The sequence below is a fragment of the Cannabis sativa genome, chromosome 5 (genome assembly GCF_029168945.1).
Source record: "Cannabis sativa cultivar Pink pepper isolate KNU-18-1 chromosome 5, ASM2916894v1, whole genome shotgun sequence".
NCBI lineage: Eukaryota > Viridiplantae > Streptophyta > Magnoliopsida > Rosales > Cannabaceae > Cannabis > Cannabis sativa.
This window is the reverse complement of record NC_083605.1, coordinates 4,557,185-4,573,890: the sequence shown is the minus strand read 5'-3', so window position 1 is coordinate 4,573,890 and position 16,706 is coordinate 4,557,185. Positions and strand designations below refer to the sequence as shown.

General features: G+C 33.1%; 1 protein-coding gene across 1 annotated transcript; it reads left to right on the top strand.

Annotated features, from left to right (window-relative positions):
- Positions 1 to 6,944: 6,944 nt before the first annotated feature.
- On the top strand, positions 6,945 to 7,868 carry LOC133038101 (uncharacterized). The gene has a single exon (XM_061116151.1). It carries the CDS (start codon positions 6,945 to 6,947, stop codon positions 7,866 to 7,868), a length of 924 nt encoding a protein of 307 aa, XP_060972134.1.
- The last annotated feature ends 8,838 nt before the right edge of the window (positions 7,869 to 16,706 follow it).

The window sequence follows — 16,706 nt, the reverse complement described above, 5'->3', positions numbered from 1 at the left end:
AAGTTTAATTAAGTGATGTTAAATGCAATACATGCATGTTCAATTTTTTCATTAGGTAAGATATTTTTATTTTTAAATTTTTGAAATAGGATTTGAGATTTTGATCTTTAAATTTTTTTTAGCTATTGCGGTTACATTAGTGTACTCATTAGATGTGATTATATATATATATTTTATATATGTAAAATAAAAAATTATGTAAATTTCATTATCATACGTATTTTATATTAATTTTTCTCTATATATAAGAATTATATTAGAAAATATTTTGACGAAATATATTATGTCCAAATATATATATTATAAAAAATAATAATAGTGATAGATACAATATTCTTAATTTGTAGTTAGGAGGGTGTACGGTTATAATAAAATGTACAAATTATTAGAAGTATGTATATATATAGCATTAGTTATTTTTAAAACAAAATGTTATCGTAAAATTAAAGTTTAAATCTATTCTATATAAAGTGTGCCTATATAACTAAAATTCTTGGTTTATGAGAAATTTATGGGTGACTTTTTATTTTTATTTAATAAAATATTATTTATATATAATAAAATAATAATAAAACCAATCTCATTAATATTTGAACTGATATTTAAGATTCTGATGTTTGTTTTCTTTAATCTTATACTTTTAACTGAATTTAAATGTCTCAAGTATATATATTATATAATGACATATATTTTACTCTCACTGATTAATCTTTTATTGTTCCCCATAAATATAATAGTGTGCATTCTTTTTTATTATTATTATAAATTGTTTTCGTTACATATTGAACTTGTATTTGACTTGACTAATCTCAGTGATAGTGTGGTAGTGGCTTTCTTGCAACAATGTACTTGAGGTCGATAGACGATCAATGTGTGAGTAAAGAGCGAGTACAAATAGTATAAGTATTCTTTCTTTTCTCTTTATCTCTTCATCTCCTATCTCTTTGAATTATATTTGTATTTATAATTTTTATTAATTTATTGCAAATTTCAGTGATGATAACATTGGGTTCGAGATGCTTGAGGTTGTATTTTGTTGAAAATACAATAAAGAATAAGAAAAATTGTTACAAATGTTATAAAGAAGACATTTATTTAGTGAATCAATTATAATTTGTGTAGAAATCTCAAATTTTGAGTTATATATTTACTTTCTTTCCATGTATAGTTATTCTTTATTAATCTAATCCTTATATTTATAATGATTATATTTAGTACTATTCATGAAATCTCCATTCTCCTTAAGCAATACATAGTTTATTGGTTTCTATAATTTTGTGCTAATTTTATTTTATATTTTTTATGTGCCAATTATAAAGTGGTAATATATATATATATATCATATTTTCTTAAGGTAGAGTTTATATTCAATTTCATATAGTGGCTAAGATATTTTTTGAAACAATAATAATCAATTCTTATTTTTCAAATTAAAACAATAATTCAATTAAAAAATTATGATAATAAAAAATTAAATTAAGTTTAAATGTAAACTATACTTAAGATATTTTTCAAAAAATATATAACTTTTATTTTTTCTCAAATTATCTTAAGAATTATTTTAGAATATGTATATATTTTCACATTATATATGTATGACTAAGTTTTTAAATTAATTAATATAGCATATTATTATTAATAAAATTAACTACGTTAAATAATAGGTATGGTTATATATGTAGAATATTATTAAAACAATTATTCTATAGATTTTAAAATAAATATCAATAATAATTATTATAATCTATAAAATTGATTGTTATATCTATTTTCTATATAAAGTGTGCCTATATAACAGAATTTTTGGTTTATGAGAAATTCATGGATGACTTTTTATTTATATTAAAAATAAAATGGTTTATTAATAAAAATAATATAGTTTACGAGAAATTCATGGGTTACTTTATATAATGAAATAAATAAAATAAATCTCATTAAATCTAAAAAAAATACAATTGGGTTTTTGCTTTATATATTATATATATATTGCTAAATAATTTTTGTATTTATTTTTTTGGCTCGATCAGGTTATAATTGTTTGCCTCCACTAAATCTTAATATATAAAATGTGGCTATATAAACGAATTCTTGGTTTATGAGAAATTATTGACTGACTTTTTTTAAAAATATTATCTTTTTTTATATAAAATGTGGCTATGTAACAGAATTCTTGGCTTAATATTATTATTTATTTTTCTGTTAAAATATTAACAGAATATTCTAATACTTGATAAAATATTCTGATTAGAAAACGTTAATTATAATTGATTAATTTTAGATAAATAATCCTACCAAAATTTAATCTAACAAATTTCTCTCTCTAGAGCAAAAATCCCAGCCTCCAACATAACGTTTACCAGTTTATAACCTTAGTTATAATTTCTTAAGCTATATTTTATAATTTTAATTTTCATATTAAAATTTGAAAAATACTAATGAAGACAACATGCTACATACTATTATACAAAAGTATTGCATTTATATATCCCACGATGTTTCAAAAATACTTTTGAAAGTTCATCTTGAATTAATTATCAATATGTAATAAAAGATATTAGTTATTATATTATTACTTCAAACAAAGGAAAGTTCTAGCGGTGCTTTTACTTTCTAATCATCTCTTGGTTTCGGGCAGAAAGTCATATTCATGTGTTATGTGTACGTTAAATTTTTGTTAATAGGCCAGGGAAGAGAGTATAGTCTTACAAAACTTGAAATGTGAACATGAGTTGTCAGCATATACATAACCTCAATTTTGGCTTATTTAACCAGCTGACACACACAAGTTACTTACTCTAAATTTATAACCATTTACAATTTTTTAACACTCAAAAAGTTACCAAGTTTGTTTTCTATAGCTCTACTTATTAAGGTAGAAAAATATTTTCAGATTGACTCCTCTATTCCGTTTATTAAATGAATTGTTTTCAAGTTGACACATTAACTTAAAAATGACACAATAATGACCTACTACAAAGTATACACTTATATTCATTCTATTTATTGAGAATCAAAACTTCAATCTTCTCCACTAGATTAGCCAGACACACAATATTATTTGGACATAAACACAGGACACAATATTATAACTCAAACTCATAAACACTTAGTCGAAACTTGAATGAATAATGCCACTCTTTTAAGTTTTAAGACTGTATATGACTAGGCAATTTTGGTTATTGTATTATCATTGCTGCTACATAGTTGATCATTTTTAGATTTTTGATGTGAAATTTTGTATTGTGAGCTTTTTACAGTGTCTAATAGACTTCAATGAGTAATAGATTTATATAATTATACTTGGAATTAATTTTGATAATGTTGTTTGGTAGATTCCTATTTTGTTATTAGGTAACATAATATTATTATTCGTTAGGTCTGTCACAATTATTAGAATGAATCAATTTAAAATCCTTTCACTATATTGAAAGGTGAGATTGATTTTAATATGAGCTTAATTATATATTTTATTTCGTATATCTATTGTTTTATTTGAAAACAGGTGAATAAATGACTACATTATATACAACAATTAAGGACATCACCCCAACTACAGAAAGTTGGAAGAATAAAATAAGAGTGTTAGAAAAATTTGAAAAGCAGACAAATAAGAGTTCACCACTCAAATATCAAATACTTAATATTAGCAACAAATTATTATTTCATAAATATATATTTTTTTCTTAAAAATGAACACAGGGTAATGATGTTGAACCTAATAACTAATAATATATATATTTTTTTAGGAATTATCAATAACTCTCCCATAATCGAGGGTGGTAGAGTTAATCTTTCCACTTTTAGTGGAACAGTTAATGAGAATATCTTTCCAGGTATTAGAAACAAAGATAATTTTGGAAAGTCAAACATGGGAATATCTGATGTGGGGCCAGCTAGTAACGTACAAAACAATGCAATTGTGGTTATTGATAATAAGAGAAGAAGGGCCAATGGTGAATCTTTGAAAGATGGGCCTGATAATGGTAATTTAAATACTGGGCCGATTATTATTTCTGATGAGTCCATGGGTTGTGAGGATGAGATGGTGACAAAAAACTTCAATGGGGCGGGTTCTGGTATCCAGACCCGCCAAGCATTATGAGTTTCCTAAGTTGGAATTGTTGTGGGCTTGGGAACCCGCGGAGTGTTCAATTCCTAAAAGAGGTTATTTCTCAAAAGCAACCCAATTTTGTGTTTTTATGTGAAACCAAATGTGCTAAAAATAGAATGGAATGGATTAAGCTTTGTTTGGGCTTTGAAGGATTATTTATTGTAGAAGCCCAAGGGAGAAGTGGTGGGCTGGCCTTTTTGTGGCGTTGGCAGAGTGAGGGTCGGGTAGTGGGCTACTCAAAAAATCATATTGATGTTGAGATTCAAAGGGAGGGTGAGGCGACTTGGCGTTTCACTGGGTTATACGGTGAACCCGATCGAAGCCTAAGGTGGAAAACATGGAATCTTCTTAGGGATTTGTCTTCAACTTCGGACCTACCCTGGTGCGTAATGGGAGATATGAACAATTTGCTCCACTTAAAAGAGCAACGTGGTGGTCATCTGTATCCAAGGAACTTGATGGAGGGCTTCGCACAAGCATTGTTGGACAGCAATCTGACAGACATGGAGATGTTGGGTTATCAATTCACGTGGGAAAGGGGGAGAGGCTCACCATCATGGATCGAAAGCAAGCTTGACAGAGCATTGTTCACTCCTAGTTGGGCCCAGGTTTTTACTTCTGCTCTTCTTCATAACCTTGAATTTTCATCTTCTGATCATAGTCCTCTCTTGCTTGAACCTATTGTGGCTCCACCGTCTTCACAATATCGACATTTTCGCTTCGAAAATGCTTGGTTTAAAGAACCTATGTGTTTGGAGATAATTAAATCCCAATGGGCCGAGGGTGATGATTTGCCACAAAAATTACAAAATTGTGCTATGTCTCTTGCGGAATGGGGTAAATCGATTACTGGGAACTTTGGCAAAAGATTGAAAGAGTGTAAGCAAGAGTTGAAATGTTTGAAGAATAAAAAAGATGAGATTTCGGTGCAGAGGTTTAAAGAGGTGAAGAAGACTTTGTTTGCAATCTTAGACCAAAGAGAAATTTTCTGGAAGCAAAGGTCAAAACAATTTTGGCTAAAAGAGGGCGACAAAAATAGCAAGTATTTCCATGTCTCGGCTAGTACACGAAAGAAGAAGAACCAGATTTTGAAGCTGCGTAATGATAGTGATGAGTGGGTAGATTGGGATCATGGCTTATCTGATTTAATAGGGGAATACTACGCTTCTCTGTTTACTGCTTCAAATTCATCATGTCCGGAGGTCATAGATTGCATTCTGCCATCTATTTCGGCTCAACAAAATGAAGACCTCATGTTGCCGGTTACAAGGGAAGAGGTGAAGAGTGCGGTTTTTCAAATGCACCCGGATAAGAGTCCGGGTCCGGATGGAATGACACCAGCCTTTTTTCAGAAAAGTTGGTCTATTGTTGGGGACGAAGTGGTTCGGATGGTTCAGAATTTCCTCAGTTTCGGCTCTTTAGAGGACATTGGCAAAGGGACTAACATGGTGCTTATTCCAAAGAAAGCGAACCCAGAGAAATTGACGGACCTTCGCCCTATTGCACTATGTAATGTACTCTATAAGGTCATCACAAAGTCTTACACTATCTCAAGAGAAAGTGTCAAGGGAAGGAAGGCTACATGGCATTGAAGCTTGATATGAGCAAAGCTTACGACCGTATCGAGTGGGGTTTTTTAAGAGCGGTTCTTCTCAAGATGGGTTTTGCCGGAGTATGGGTGGATCGTGTTATGCTTTGTGTATCTTCGGTTCAATATACAATCATCCATGGTGGGCATGAGATTGGACCAATTTCGCCAACTAGAGGTCGCGTCCAAGAGTTGTTATCCAAGTTTGAGAGGGCTTCGGGGCAGAAGGTGAATCTACAAAAGTCCTCCATCTTTTTCAGCACCAATACAAGACAAGACATGAAGGATATCCTTTGCCAAGCATTACAAGTCCAAGAAGCGGATAAGGATAGTCTTTATCTAGGACTCCCTAGTACGTTGGGAAGGAAAAAAACCGCTGTTTTGGGCTACTTGACTGATAAGGTTAAAAAAAGACTAATGGGGTGGGAAGGAAAATTGTTGTCTCGAGCTGGAAAAGAGGTTCTAGTCAAAACAGTAGCTCAATCTCTTCCAAGCTACGCTATGAACGTGTTTCTACTGCCACTTGAGATCACAAGGGATATTGAGAAGCTAATGACTAAGTTTTGGTGGAAGTCTTCATCGAAACAAAATAAAGGAATTCATTGGATGTCTTGGGATAGAATGTGCAAGCACAAGGAGCTCGGGGGCATGGGTTTTAGAAGTTTACGGGATTTTAACCTTGCTATGCTTGGCAAACAAGGTTGGCGTCTCCTTCATCACCCGAATACTTTGGCGTCCAAGGTCTTTAAAGCAAGGTACTTTCCACACGATAACTTTCTTTCAGCCAAGTTAGGAAGTAATCCTAGCTTTGTTTGGAGGAGTATCTTAGAGGCTCAATCCTTGGTTCGCAATGGCTCTAGATGGTTAGTTGGATCGGGTGAGCAGATTAAGGTTATTGGAGATGCTTGGCTACCAGATATGACTAATCCTATGGTGACTTCTAGCCCTCTCGGCCTGCAAGAAGCAAGGGTGCATAATCTCATGATCCCATCGTCTCGTGAATGGGATGTGGATTTAATCAATGATATGTTTAATGTTCGTGATCGCACTCTTATTCTTAGCATTCCTCTAAATTTGACGACCCATGAAGACAAGATAGTATGGATTAAGGAAGTGTCGGGGTTGTACTCAGTCAAGTCGGCTTACAAACTGCTACAAGAAACAAATGGTTCATGGAATAGCGCCACCTCCTCTGAGTTTTGGAAGAAGTTTTGAAAGTTGCACATACCACCCAAGATGAAGGACATGGTCTGGCGGGCTTGTACAAATTGCCTTCCCACCATGATTCAACTCCGTACTAAGCATGTGGATGTTGCAATAGAGTGCCCGATGTGTAATGAGAGTGAGGAGTCAATTGTTCATTGTTTGGTTGATTGTCCAGCGGCACAAAGATGCTGGAACAGAGTGGGAATCGGGACTGGGGTGGCTACGGTTGCTGGTTTTTCCAGCTGGTTTGAGGCGTGTTTCCAGCAGTCAAATGAAGACAGCCGAGACATGCTTGCTGCAACATGTTGGGCGCTTTGGGGGGCCCGTAACGACAAGGTTTGGAACCAAAAAAACACTGATACAATGGAAGTAGTGTCATCTGCAAAGAGTTATCTTGAACAATGGAAAGTTGCTCAAGTTTCGGGATTCGAAACTACATTATCTGGTTTAACCAAAGATGATGGAGCGGAGCAATGGAGATTACCACCGTCGAATAGTGTCAAGATCAATGTAGATGGAGCTATTTTTGCAGATACCAACGAGTTCGGCCTTGGTGTTGTTGTTCGTGATGACAAAGGGTTCTTAGTGGAAGGGAAGACAAGGATTTTCCATGGGAAAGTGGCTGCGGAAGTGGCTGAAGCTTTGAGCTTCAGAGAAGCGCTCAGTTGGATAAAACAAAATCCAAATTGGCCACAAGTTATTGTGGAAACCGACTGTTTGCTTGTGGTACAATCATTAAGGAGCTCCTTTAGAATGATTTCTGTGTTTGGTGATTTGATTAATGATTGTAAGTTGATGCTTAATGATTTATCCTTTATTTCGTTTTCTTTTGTTAAACGATCTGCGAATGTGGTTGCTCATAGTTTTGCTAGAGCGTCCCGTTCATATCCTGATCGTATCTTCAGCTTGGGGGATGTCCCAACTGAGTTGTTATCGTGCTTGGTAACAGAGTTTGATGCTTAATAAAGCTTGAATTTTCATTCAAAAAAAAAAATAATATATATATTTTTTATTTTTAATTGTATCACTTTTTAATAACGTAGAAAAAACTAACATAAAATTTAGTATACGTGCCTCGCACGTAACTTTTTGCTAGTATATATAATAAATGTGAAAATATATATATATAGATGTAATTTTTATTTTTAAATATATATAATAAAATTAATTTTTCATATAAAATATCTACATAGTGATTATATATATGTAATTTTTATTTTTAAATATATATATATATAATAAAATTAATTTTTTATATAAAATATCTACATATTTTTTATTTTTAAATATATAATAATATTATAAAATTAATAAAGAATATTATGTTAAATAGTTGGATATTCTGTTAAAGTTAACGTAAAAAATTAAAAAACACTATTAAATTAAGAATTCTGTTACATAACCACATTTTATATAAATTAGATATATATATATTATTATATGTTTGGTATTATTTTTTTAAGAATAAGGGTTTTTTTTTTTAAGAATGAGGTGTTTTCTATTTAAAGATTAAATAATAAGAAAATTTTGCATACATTTTGTACATGAAATATGGATAAGGATTAATTCTTGGCACTTTTATAAAGTGATACACAAAACACAACATGATAAATATTATATTATATATCTATATATATAATTAGCCATTATCATATGGTGCTAATACACTTTAATGGTAACTACAGTGTTAATTAAAATTTAAATTTAATGTTAAATTAATATTGAAAAATATAATTTTAACATTAAATTTTTTAATTAATTTTATATCAACATAAATTAAATAATTTTTATTATTGAAATATATAGATTAAAATTAATGATTAATTAAAAATACTTTATTTTAAATAATAAGCTTTACTTAAAAAGACATTCAATATCCATTGTTAGTTCTGTATAGTTCTCATTTTAGTGAGATTCATCCCTAATAGATATTCGTTCATTAATAATTTAACGTCGTAGAATCTCGAATGATAAGTATTATTGTAAGTCTTTTATTCTTAGTAACGTCTACCCTAATAGTGGCTGCTAAGAGTAAGGCTTACAAAGTATGAAACAATAGTGGAAGCTCATGAAATAGGAATGACCTTGACTCTCGCCTAAACGGGATAATGTCAGATTCTCTTTTCAATCGAATAAAAAGTTGTTAGAATAGTGTCCATTTTAGATACTGACTACTCTATTCAATGAATTATATCTATGACTCTCGCCTAAACGGGACATTATATCGGTTTGTTAGAAATTTTGAAAATAATTAAATATGTTTTATTTTGCTATTTCTGTAAACATGTTTCTTTATTTGTTATTTTTTGAATTTGTGTATAAATTTAATGAACCAAGTAATTTATTTCTATTTATTGATAATTATAGTATCAAAATAAATAACTCTCACCCTAATCCTCAACTATTATATGCTGTATAACAATAGTTTATTTTTTTATAAAAAATTTAGTTTCTTTTGTGAGCTAATTTTGAATTGATATATCATCCAAAAGTAATAGAGATCTCAGAAAATAGTCATCTTATAATAGTAAACAGAATATGTAATCTTCGAATCAGCCAAACTCCTTTAAGAAATTCCTAATTTCTTTTATTTTCATTTATAATTAACCTTACATATTATAGTACATTATGACAATCCTATCATATTTCTCATAATGTAATATTTACGGTATGTTTGGGTGTAACTGTATGATTATTAGGGAGTGTAATTATTTGATGGTAATTACACAATTTAGTAATTACGCTATATTTTTAAATACAAAGTGTTTTTACATATGAGATGGTAATTACATATAAAATTATAATATCTTATTTGATAAAATAATTAACTATTATACATGAAAATAATATTTTTTAATAGTTAATATTTAAAATTGATTTTTTTTTAATAATTACACAGTATAAGTATAGTTACACTTAATTTTTATAGAGATTATGAGAATTAGAAAATATAATTATACTCATCAATTACCTCAAATCATACTTATTGTGTAATTACAGTCAAATAAACATACAAAATTTAATTACTTTTAATTATACACAAATCTAATTACACGTATGAACTTCACTCACTTAACAAAATTGTTTTTAATTTTTAAATATATTCATCTATCAGTAAATATGATTTATCCAAAGTAATAAAGTTTTACATTTATCTCCATCTATAATACTTTCCACTTACATTCGAACACACGTTATTGTCAATCTTATCACCATATCTAAATCTTAATATTTAAAATCTAAAATACTTACACAAAAATAAAATAAATTAAAAATTCTAATCTAATCTAAAAAAAAATAGTTCATTTAGATGAGTAATCATATTCCAATACCAAACACACATTGGTGATTTGGTCCACCCACTTTTTTTTTAGCAAAAAATAGTTTATTCAATAAAAAACATTCAGCTTCAACAATAGATATAAGTTTAGGAGAAGCATTTCGCTCACTAAAAATACAATCTGAAGATAAACAAGACGCTCGTGCAATACAATGAGCAGCCCTATTAGCAGATCGTTTAATAAAATTTAAAGACACATGATTTAGACATGAAAGTAAAGAGCGACAATCTTGAACCGACAAGCCAAATTGAGACGACATTTGAACTGAGCTTGGAACAGATGCACCACCACCAACGCATCTGTCTCAATCTCCACATCAGTCCACCCTTTGCGCTTGATCCAACTCAATGCTTCTTTCACCCCTATAACCTCAGCAATCTCAGGCCCTACAACCTCAAACCGACTACCCGAGACTGCCTCAATTAACTTCCCATCAGCACCTCGAGCCACACAACCAAAGTCAAACTTGTGCTCCGTCGCAAAGATAGCACCATCCACGTTTACCTTAATCAAGTTAGGCAAAGGAAATATTAAGGAAATATTTGATGGCGTGACTCGCTTCTAATTGTTTAATGCTTTTTGCTGATAATTCATTTTGATTTCTATTAATTGAACAATTATTTACAGCAAAAAAAAAAAGATAATTAGATAATTGAATTGCTTGGCTTGGAATGTTCAGGGTCTTGAAAATGACCGAACGTTCCAAATTCTTAGTTCCCATGTCAAAGAATTTTCTCCAAATAATATTTTTTGTCGGAAACGCTTGTGACTCACTTGGTTCTTGAAGTTATGTGGGTTAGATTGGGCTTTGTTGGAAAGTTAGTGGTTGCGAAAATCGGTAGTAGTGGCGAGTTGTGTCTATTCTAGAGTAGTAATGTTACTGTGGTGCTTAAGGGTTATTCTCGCAACCATATCGACGTTATGGTGTGCTCGCATGGTGATTTATGGTGGCTCTATACTGGGTTCTATGGCCAACCGGAGGCGCACCTTAGGTCCCAATTTTGGTGTCTTCTTGAGCGGTTGGCTGATGGGTATTCTGGACCTTGGTTTGGGGGTGGTGATTTTAATGAGATTCTTTTCTCCTATGAGAAAAGTGGTGGTTCGGTCTGTGCTCAAAGTCTTATGGATGGTTTTGGCAAAATGTGGTCTTGTTGATATGGGTTATGAAGGAGCTCGTTTCACGTGGTGTAATAAGCATACGAATGGCTCATTCTTACAAGAACGTCTGGATCGCATGGTGTGTTCTAGTAGCTGGCATTTAATGTTTTCGAATTCTTATGTCTCGCACCTGAAGCTCTGGGGGTCGGATCATAGACCTCTCTTGACTTGTATCCTTCGTGCTTGTGAATCTAGGAGATGCCCTAAGCAAAAAGGCTGGTTTCACTTTGAAATGGCTTGGGCGAATGATCCTGGTTGCCGGGAAATTATTGCAATCACTGGGGGTCATCTGAGTCGACTAATATTGGTGGTGTACAACAAAAGATTAAGGGTGTTTCGGGGGCTCTTAATGATTGGAATGGTATGGTTTTCAAGAGGACAAGCGAGGCTATCCGCAAGAAGAAGGAGTTAGAGGTGCTTGACTCTAACTTAAATGATAGCAATTGGTTGTCTTACAAGAAATTGGAAAAAGAGCTTGACGTTCTGCTCTACAAAGACGAAAAGTATTGGTTCTCTCGTGCTAAGAACTCTTGGTTGAAATTGGGTGACAAAAACTCAGCTTTCTTTCATCAAAGTGCTACTCATCGTAAAAAGAAAAATGCTATTGGTGGAATTTTTTATAAGAATAATGTTTGGGTTAAGTCGCCCCGTGGCATCGCTGTAGTGTTTGAGGAATATTTCAGCTCTTTGTTCACCTCTCATGGTCCTCCTGATGAGGTTCTAAATATGGTGTTGGATTCGATTCAAGCTAGGGTAACTAATGAGCTCAATGATGTGTTAATGAGACCTTTTGCTGAAGCTGATGTTCGAATTGCACTGTTTCAAATGCATCCAGCTAAGAGCCCAGGTAAGAATGGTATGAATGCTGGTTTTTATCAAAAAAAATTGGACATTGTTGGAGCTGATGTGTGTAAGGCTTGTTTGAGTTTTATTGATGGGTCGGCCTCTGCTTCTTCTATTAATGAAACCATTATTACTTTGATTCTTAAGGTCAAATCTCATACCCTCACTAGTGAATTTCGACCAATCAGCCTCTGTAATGTGCTGTATAAAATAATTAGTAAGATGATTACTAATCGACTGCGGGAGGTTCTGGGGAATGTTATTTCAGAGGAGCAAAGTGCATTCATACCGGGGCGCTTGATAACTGATAATGCAATGATTGGTTTTGAGTGTCTCAATGCTATTAAAAGGCACAAGAGAGGAAGGAAAGGGTTTCTGGCATACAAGGCTGATATGGCTAAGGCTTATGACAGGGTCGACTGGACTTTACTGCGCGGTATGTTAATTAAACTCGGGTTTCACCCTGGTTGGGTTGGGTTACTTATGCGTTGTATTACTTCGGTGTCTTATGCTATTAACATTAACGGAGAAATTATTGGCCATATCTCGCCTTCTCGAGGCTTGCGACAAGGGGACCCACTCTCCCCTTTTTTGTTTTTGGTGTGTATTGAGGGGTTGACTTCTCTCATCAAGCATGATATTGGTCGAGGGACAATCTCGGGTCTTCAATGTGGCAGAAGGGGTCCTGTGATTTCACATCTTTTGTTTACAGATGACAGTTTCTTCTTTCTAGAAGCCTCGGTGGCTAGTTGTGTTCGATTTAGAGAAACTCTACATCAGTACGAGAATGCTTCGGGACAACTTGTGAACTTGCATAAATTAGCGGTATGCTTCTCTTCTAGTATTCCTCTTGATTTTCGTGAGTATTTGGCCCACATTCTCGGGGTCCCGCTTGTTCCTTGTCATGACAAATATCTTGGGTTGCCTTGTTTTGCGGGTAAAAGTAAAAGTGGTCTGTTTCAGTCGATTAAAGATAGGATTTGGAATAAACTTTTGGTTGGAAGTCAAAGCTCTTCTCCTCTGGTGGGCGTGAAGTGTTGCTAAAATCGGTTATCCAGGCCATTACTACTTATGCTATGAGCTTGTTTCGTTTACCGGTTGGTATTATTAATGAGATTCACCGTATGTGTGCCACTTTCTGGTGGGGTGGGGACGATGATAAGGAAAAGATGCATTGGTGTACATGGCCTCGCCTTTGTTGGCATAAAAATGATGGTGGTATGGGCTTCCAAGACATGTTTTTGTTTAATCAGTCTCTTCTGGCTAAACAGGCTGCTCGGTTATATAACTTGCCTGACTCCCTGGCTGCCAGAGTAATGAAAGGGTTCTACTTCGGTAATGGCTCCCTATTAACTGTAGAAGTGACAAAGCGTGCTTCTTTTCTTTGGAAAAGTATCTTATGGGGTCGTGATCTCTAGAAGGACGGCTGTCGTTGGAGTGTTGGCTCCGGTGAGTCAATCAGAATTCGTGAAGACGTTTGGATCCCAAAGGATCATGTGGGTCAGACGTACTCCTTCTCGGGTGGGCCGCACCTACAAAGGGTTAGTGACCTCAAAATTGATTTTGGAAGATGCAATTCTGATCTTGTGGAGGAGTGTTTTGATGTAGGGGAGGCTACTGCCATTTTGTCCATCCCGTGCTCCTTGTTTGATAGTCAGGATAGGCTTATTTGGTATTTCTCTGATAATGGTTCTTTCTCGGTTAGAGTGGATATTGGAGCACTATGTCCAGGTTAGGGTGGGGCCAAGCTTCAGGCTCCTCTGGTTCTTCTCGGTGATAGAAAATTCTTTGGAAGCTGAATCTCCCGCCTAAGATAAAAAATTTTGTGTGGAAGGCATGTCTGAATTTCATCCCGGCTTATGCCAACTTATCTCGCCATGGTATGAAGGTTTCGATAATATGTCCAATTTGCTCTCAGAATAACGAAACTACTATTCATGCTCTGTGGCTCTGCCCTTCTCTTAAGTTTATTCATTCGGATTGGTTGTTGAGTGGCCTCGACTCCTTGAAGGACGCTTCTTGCTATTATGAGTTGTTACTGGGGTGTATGGATATCTTGAAAAGACAGGAACTTGAGCAGTTTATAACCCTTAGTTGGCATATTTGGAATAGGAGAAATACATTTTTGCATGATCGCAAGAACCTCTCTGATAACATGGTTAGTGCTTGGGCCATGGATTATTTATGGAAATATCAAGATGCTAATAATGTTGAGCCAGCTCATATGGGTCCGGTCTCTGGCAATGCAAGTAATCGACTGGCCTCAATTGAGACTGGCCTAGTTCTTGGTGAGTTCAATCTTTTTGTGGATTTTGAGGTGTGTGTTGAGAATCAAAAATAGGGATGGGGGCTTTGGTTTCCAACCGTATGGGGCATGTCCTATTCTTGAGTGCGACTCCTTGTGTGGGATTGTTGGAACCGCACGTTGCCGAAGCCAAAGCTTTGCTCTATGGGCTTCCTTGCTGCGTGCAGATGGGGTATACGGTGAATACTGTCTTTTCTGATTGTCAGCGGGTAGTTCTTGCTGTCAATAGCAAGGTCCCTTGTCTCAATGAGTTTGGTATTATTCTCAATGAAATTAATCATATTAGGAATTCTTTCAGTAGCATATTCATGTCGCATTGTAATCGGTCAAAAAACCATGTTGCTCATTCTTTAGCAAAACGAGCATTAGATTTAGATGAGGCTCGGGTGTGGTGGTCGGGCTTGCCCGCTGATTTAGCTGTTTAAATTGCCTATCTTTTGTATCCCGATCTTTTAGCTTGATGCCTTTTAATGGAATTTCTCAGATTCCTTTTCAAAAAAAAATAATTATGTTATTAATTAGTGAACTTATTAATTTGAAAATTTATGTATCTAAACTTTCTCTCTCTTTTTCTTTTGAATATGTTTCGTAATTTTTTTTTTCTTGAACAATAAACTTTCAATGAAAAAAAAGCGTTTAGTATATTATAAACAAAAGATAGAAAATTCTCCATCAAAATTAGCTCATTATTTACTCTAACTCCAGGCATGACCGACCCTAGACTAAGGCAGGCTAAGCCTGTGCCTAGAAGCCACTAATCTAGAGACCCAAATAAAGAAAAGATTCTTTAAAAAATACACATGTTTTTTAATGATTTTTTAAAATACCATCTATTTATATAATAAGGGCTTCAAAAAAATTTACTTTTCATAAGGCCTAATACAAAACTCAGGATCGACTCTGAGTACATACAAAATTAATCAATACGCGTGCAGCCATATTGATCGAACAATGTATATGTATCAGGAATGTCTTAAGAAAATTAGACAATAGACTAGAAATATCTTTTTATTTTAAGGAAAATAGTTTATAGATAGAAACAAATTAGACCTTACAGTCATTACAAATAATATTTGTCGGGATGATTGGCGGGTCAATCATGCCAATTACATTGTTGGCGTAAGCCCACTTAGTCACATTATGGGTTGTAAAGTTATAAAATCTGGAAATAAAAAAAAAATTACAACTTCAAAATAAATTAAAGAGCATATTACATTGGTGAATATAGTTACTAATACCCCAACTCAAACTGGTTCCATTCAACTCATTGATAACTATCTCCGAGTCACTCTCAATTAACGCAAATGGCGTTTCAAAGCATGGTTTTCTCTATAGTCAACTGAAAAGTCGCAGCTTCTTCAATTTGGGGATCAACAAATTTAAACTTGTTAGTGACCACCCACAAAATAAAACTTGTGTAATCCTTAACGAAAGTCACTCCACACTAAAAATATCATCTAAAAAAAATCTAGATCATTCTAAACTCGTTATGATACATACCATTACAACCTAGAAAACAAAACATGTAAAAAAAAGTTAAGAAGTTTTAGTGTTTTACAATTCTAACCTAAAATATAAAATAATTACAAAAATATTTCTAACTAACCTATTTATAATAATACCAGTATCATATCAGCCTAAAATACTAGAATCTAAAATAATTAATATTAGAATTTGAGAAAAATTTGAAAAATCTCACTTCCCGAACTTTAAAATTTTTCTAGATAGAAAAATAAGCTGCTAAAATACCAATTAATTACTTTTTTTATTAAAAAAAAAAAAAAATCAACTTAAAAGAAAAATCTCAAATACAATTTATCTGGTTAGCCTTTTATGGTAACTGGTTACCCCTCTCATTACCATAAGAGTATCAGATTACCCTTACTTGATTTTCCCATATTCTTCAACTTTTTCTTTAATTTTTCCATAAAATAACTTTTTCGAAAAATTAAAAAAAAAAAAAAAAACCTCATTTTTGCACAAAAAAAGTATAAAAACCCATAAAATTTATAATTTCGCCTTTGATCCACCTATTTGCTCACGCCTCTAATGAAGAAGCCTTAGTCAAATCAAAGAAAAAAAGTTGTGTGCTTGAAAGAAGGAAAAAAAAAGTGGATATGTGTTATTGTTAATTAGAGTCAGTTCTAGAATGAA

What these genes read in the sequence shown, in the direction of transcription:
- LOC133038101 (XM_061116151.1), top strand. Translation starts at nt 6,945, where the DNA reads ATGGTCTGGCGGGCTTGTACAAATTGCCTTCCCACCATGATTCAACTC.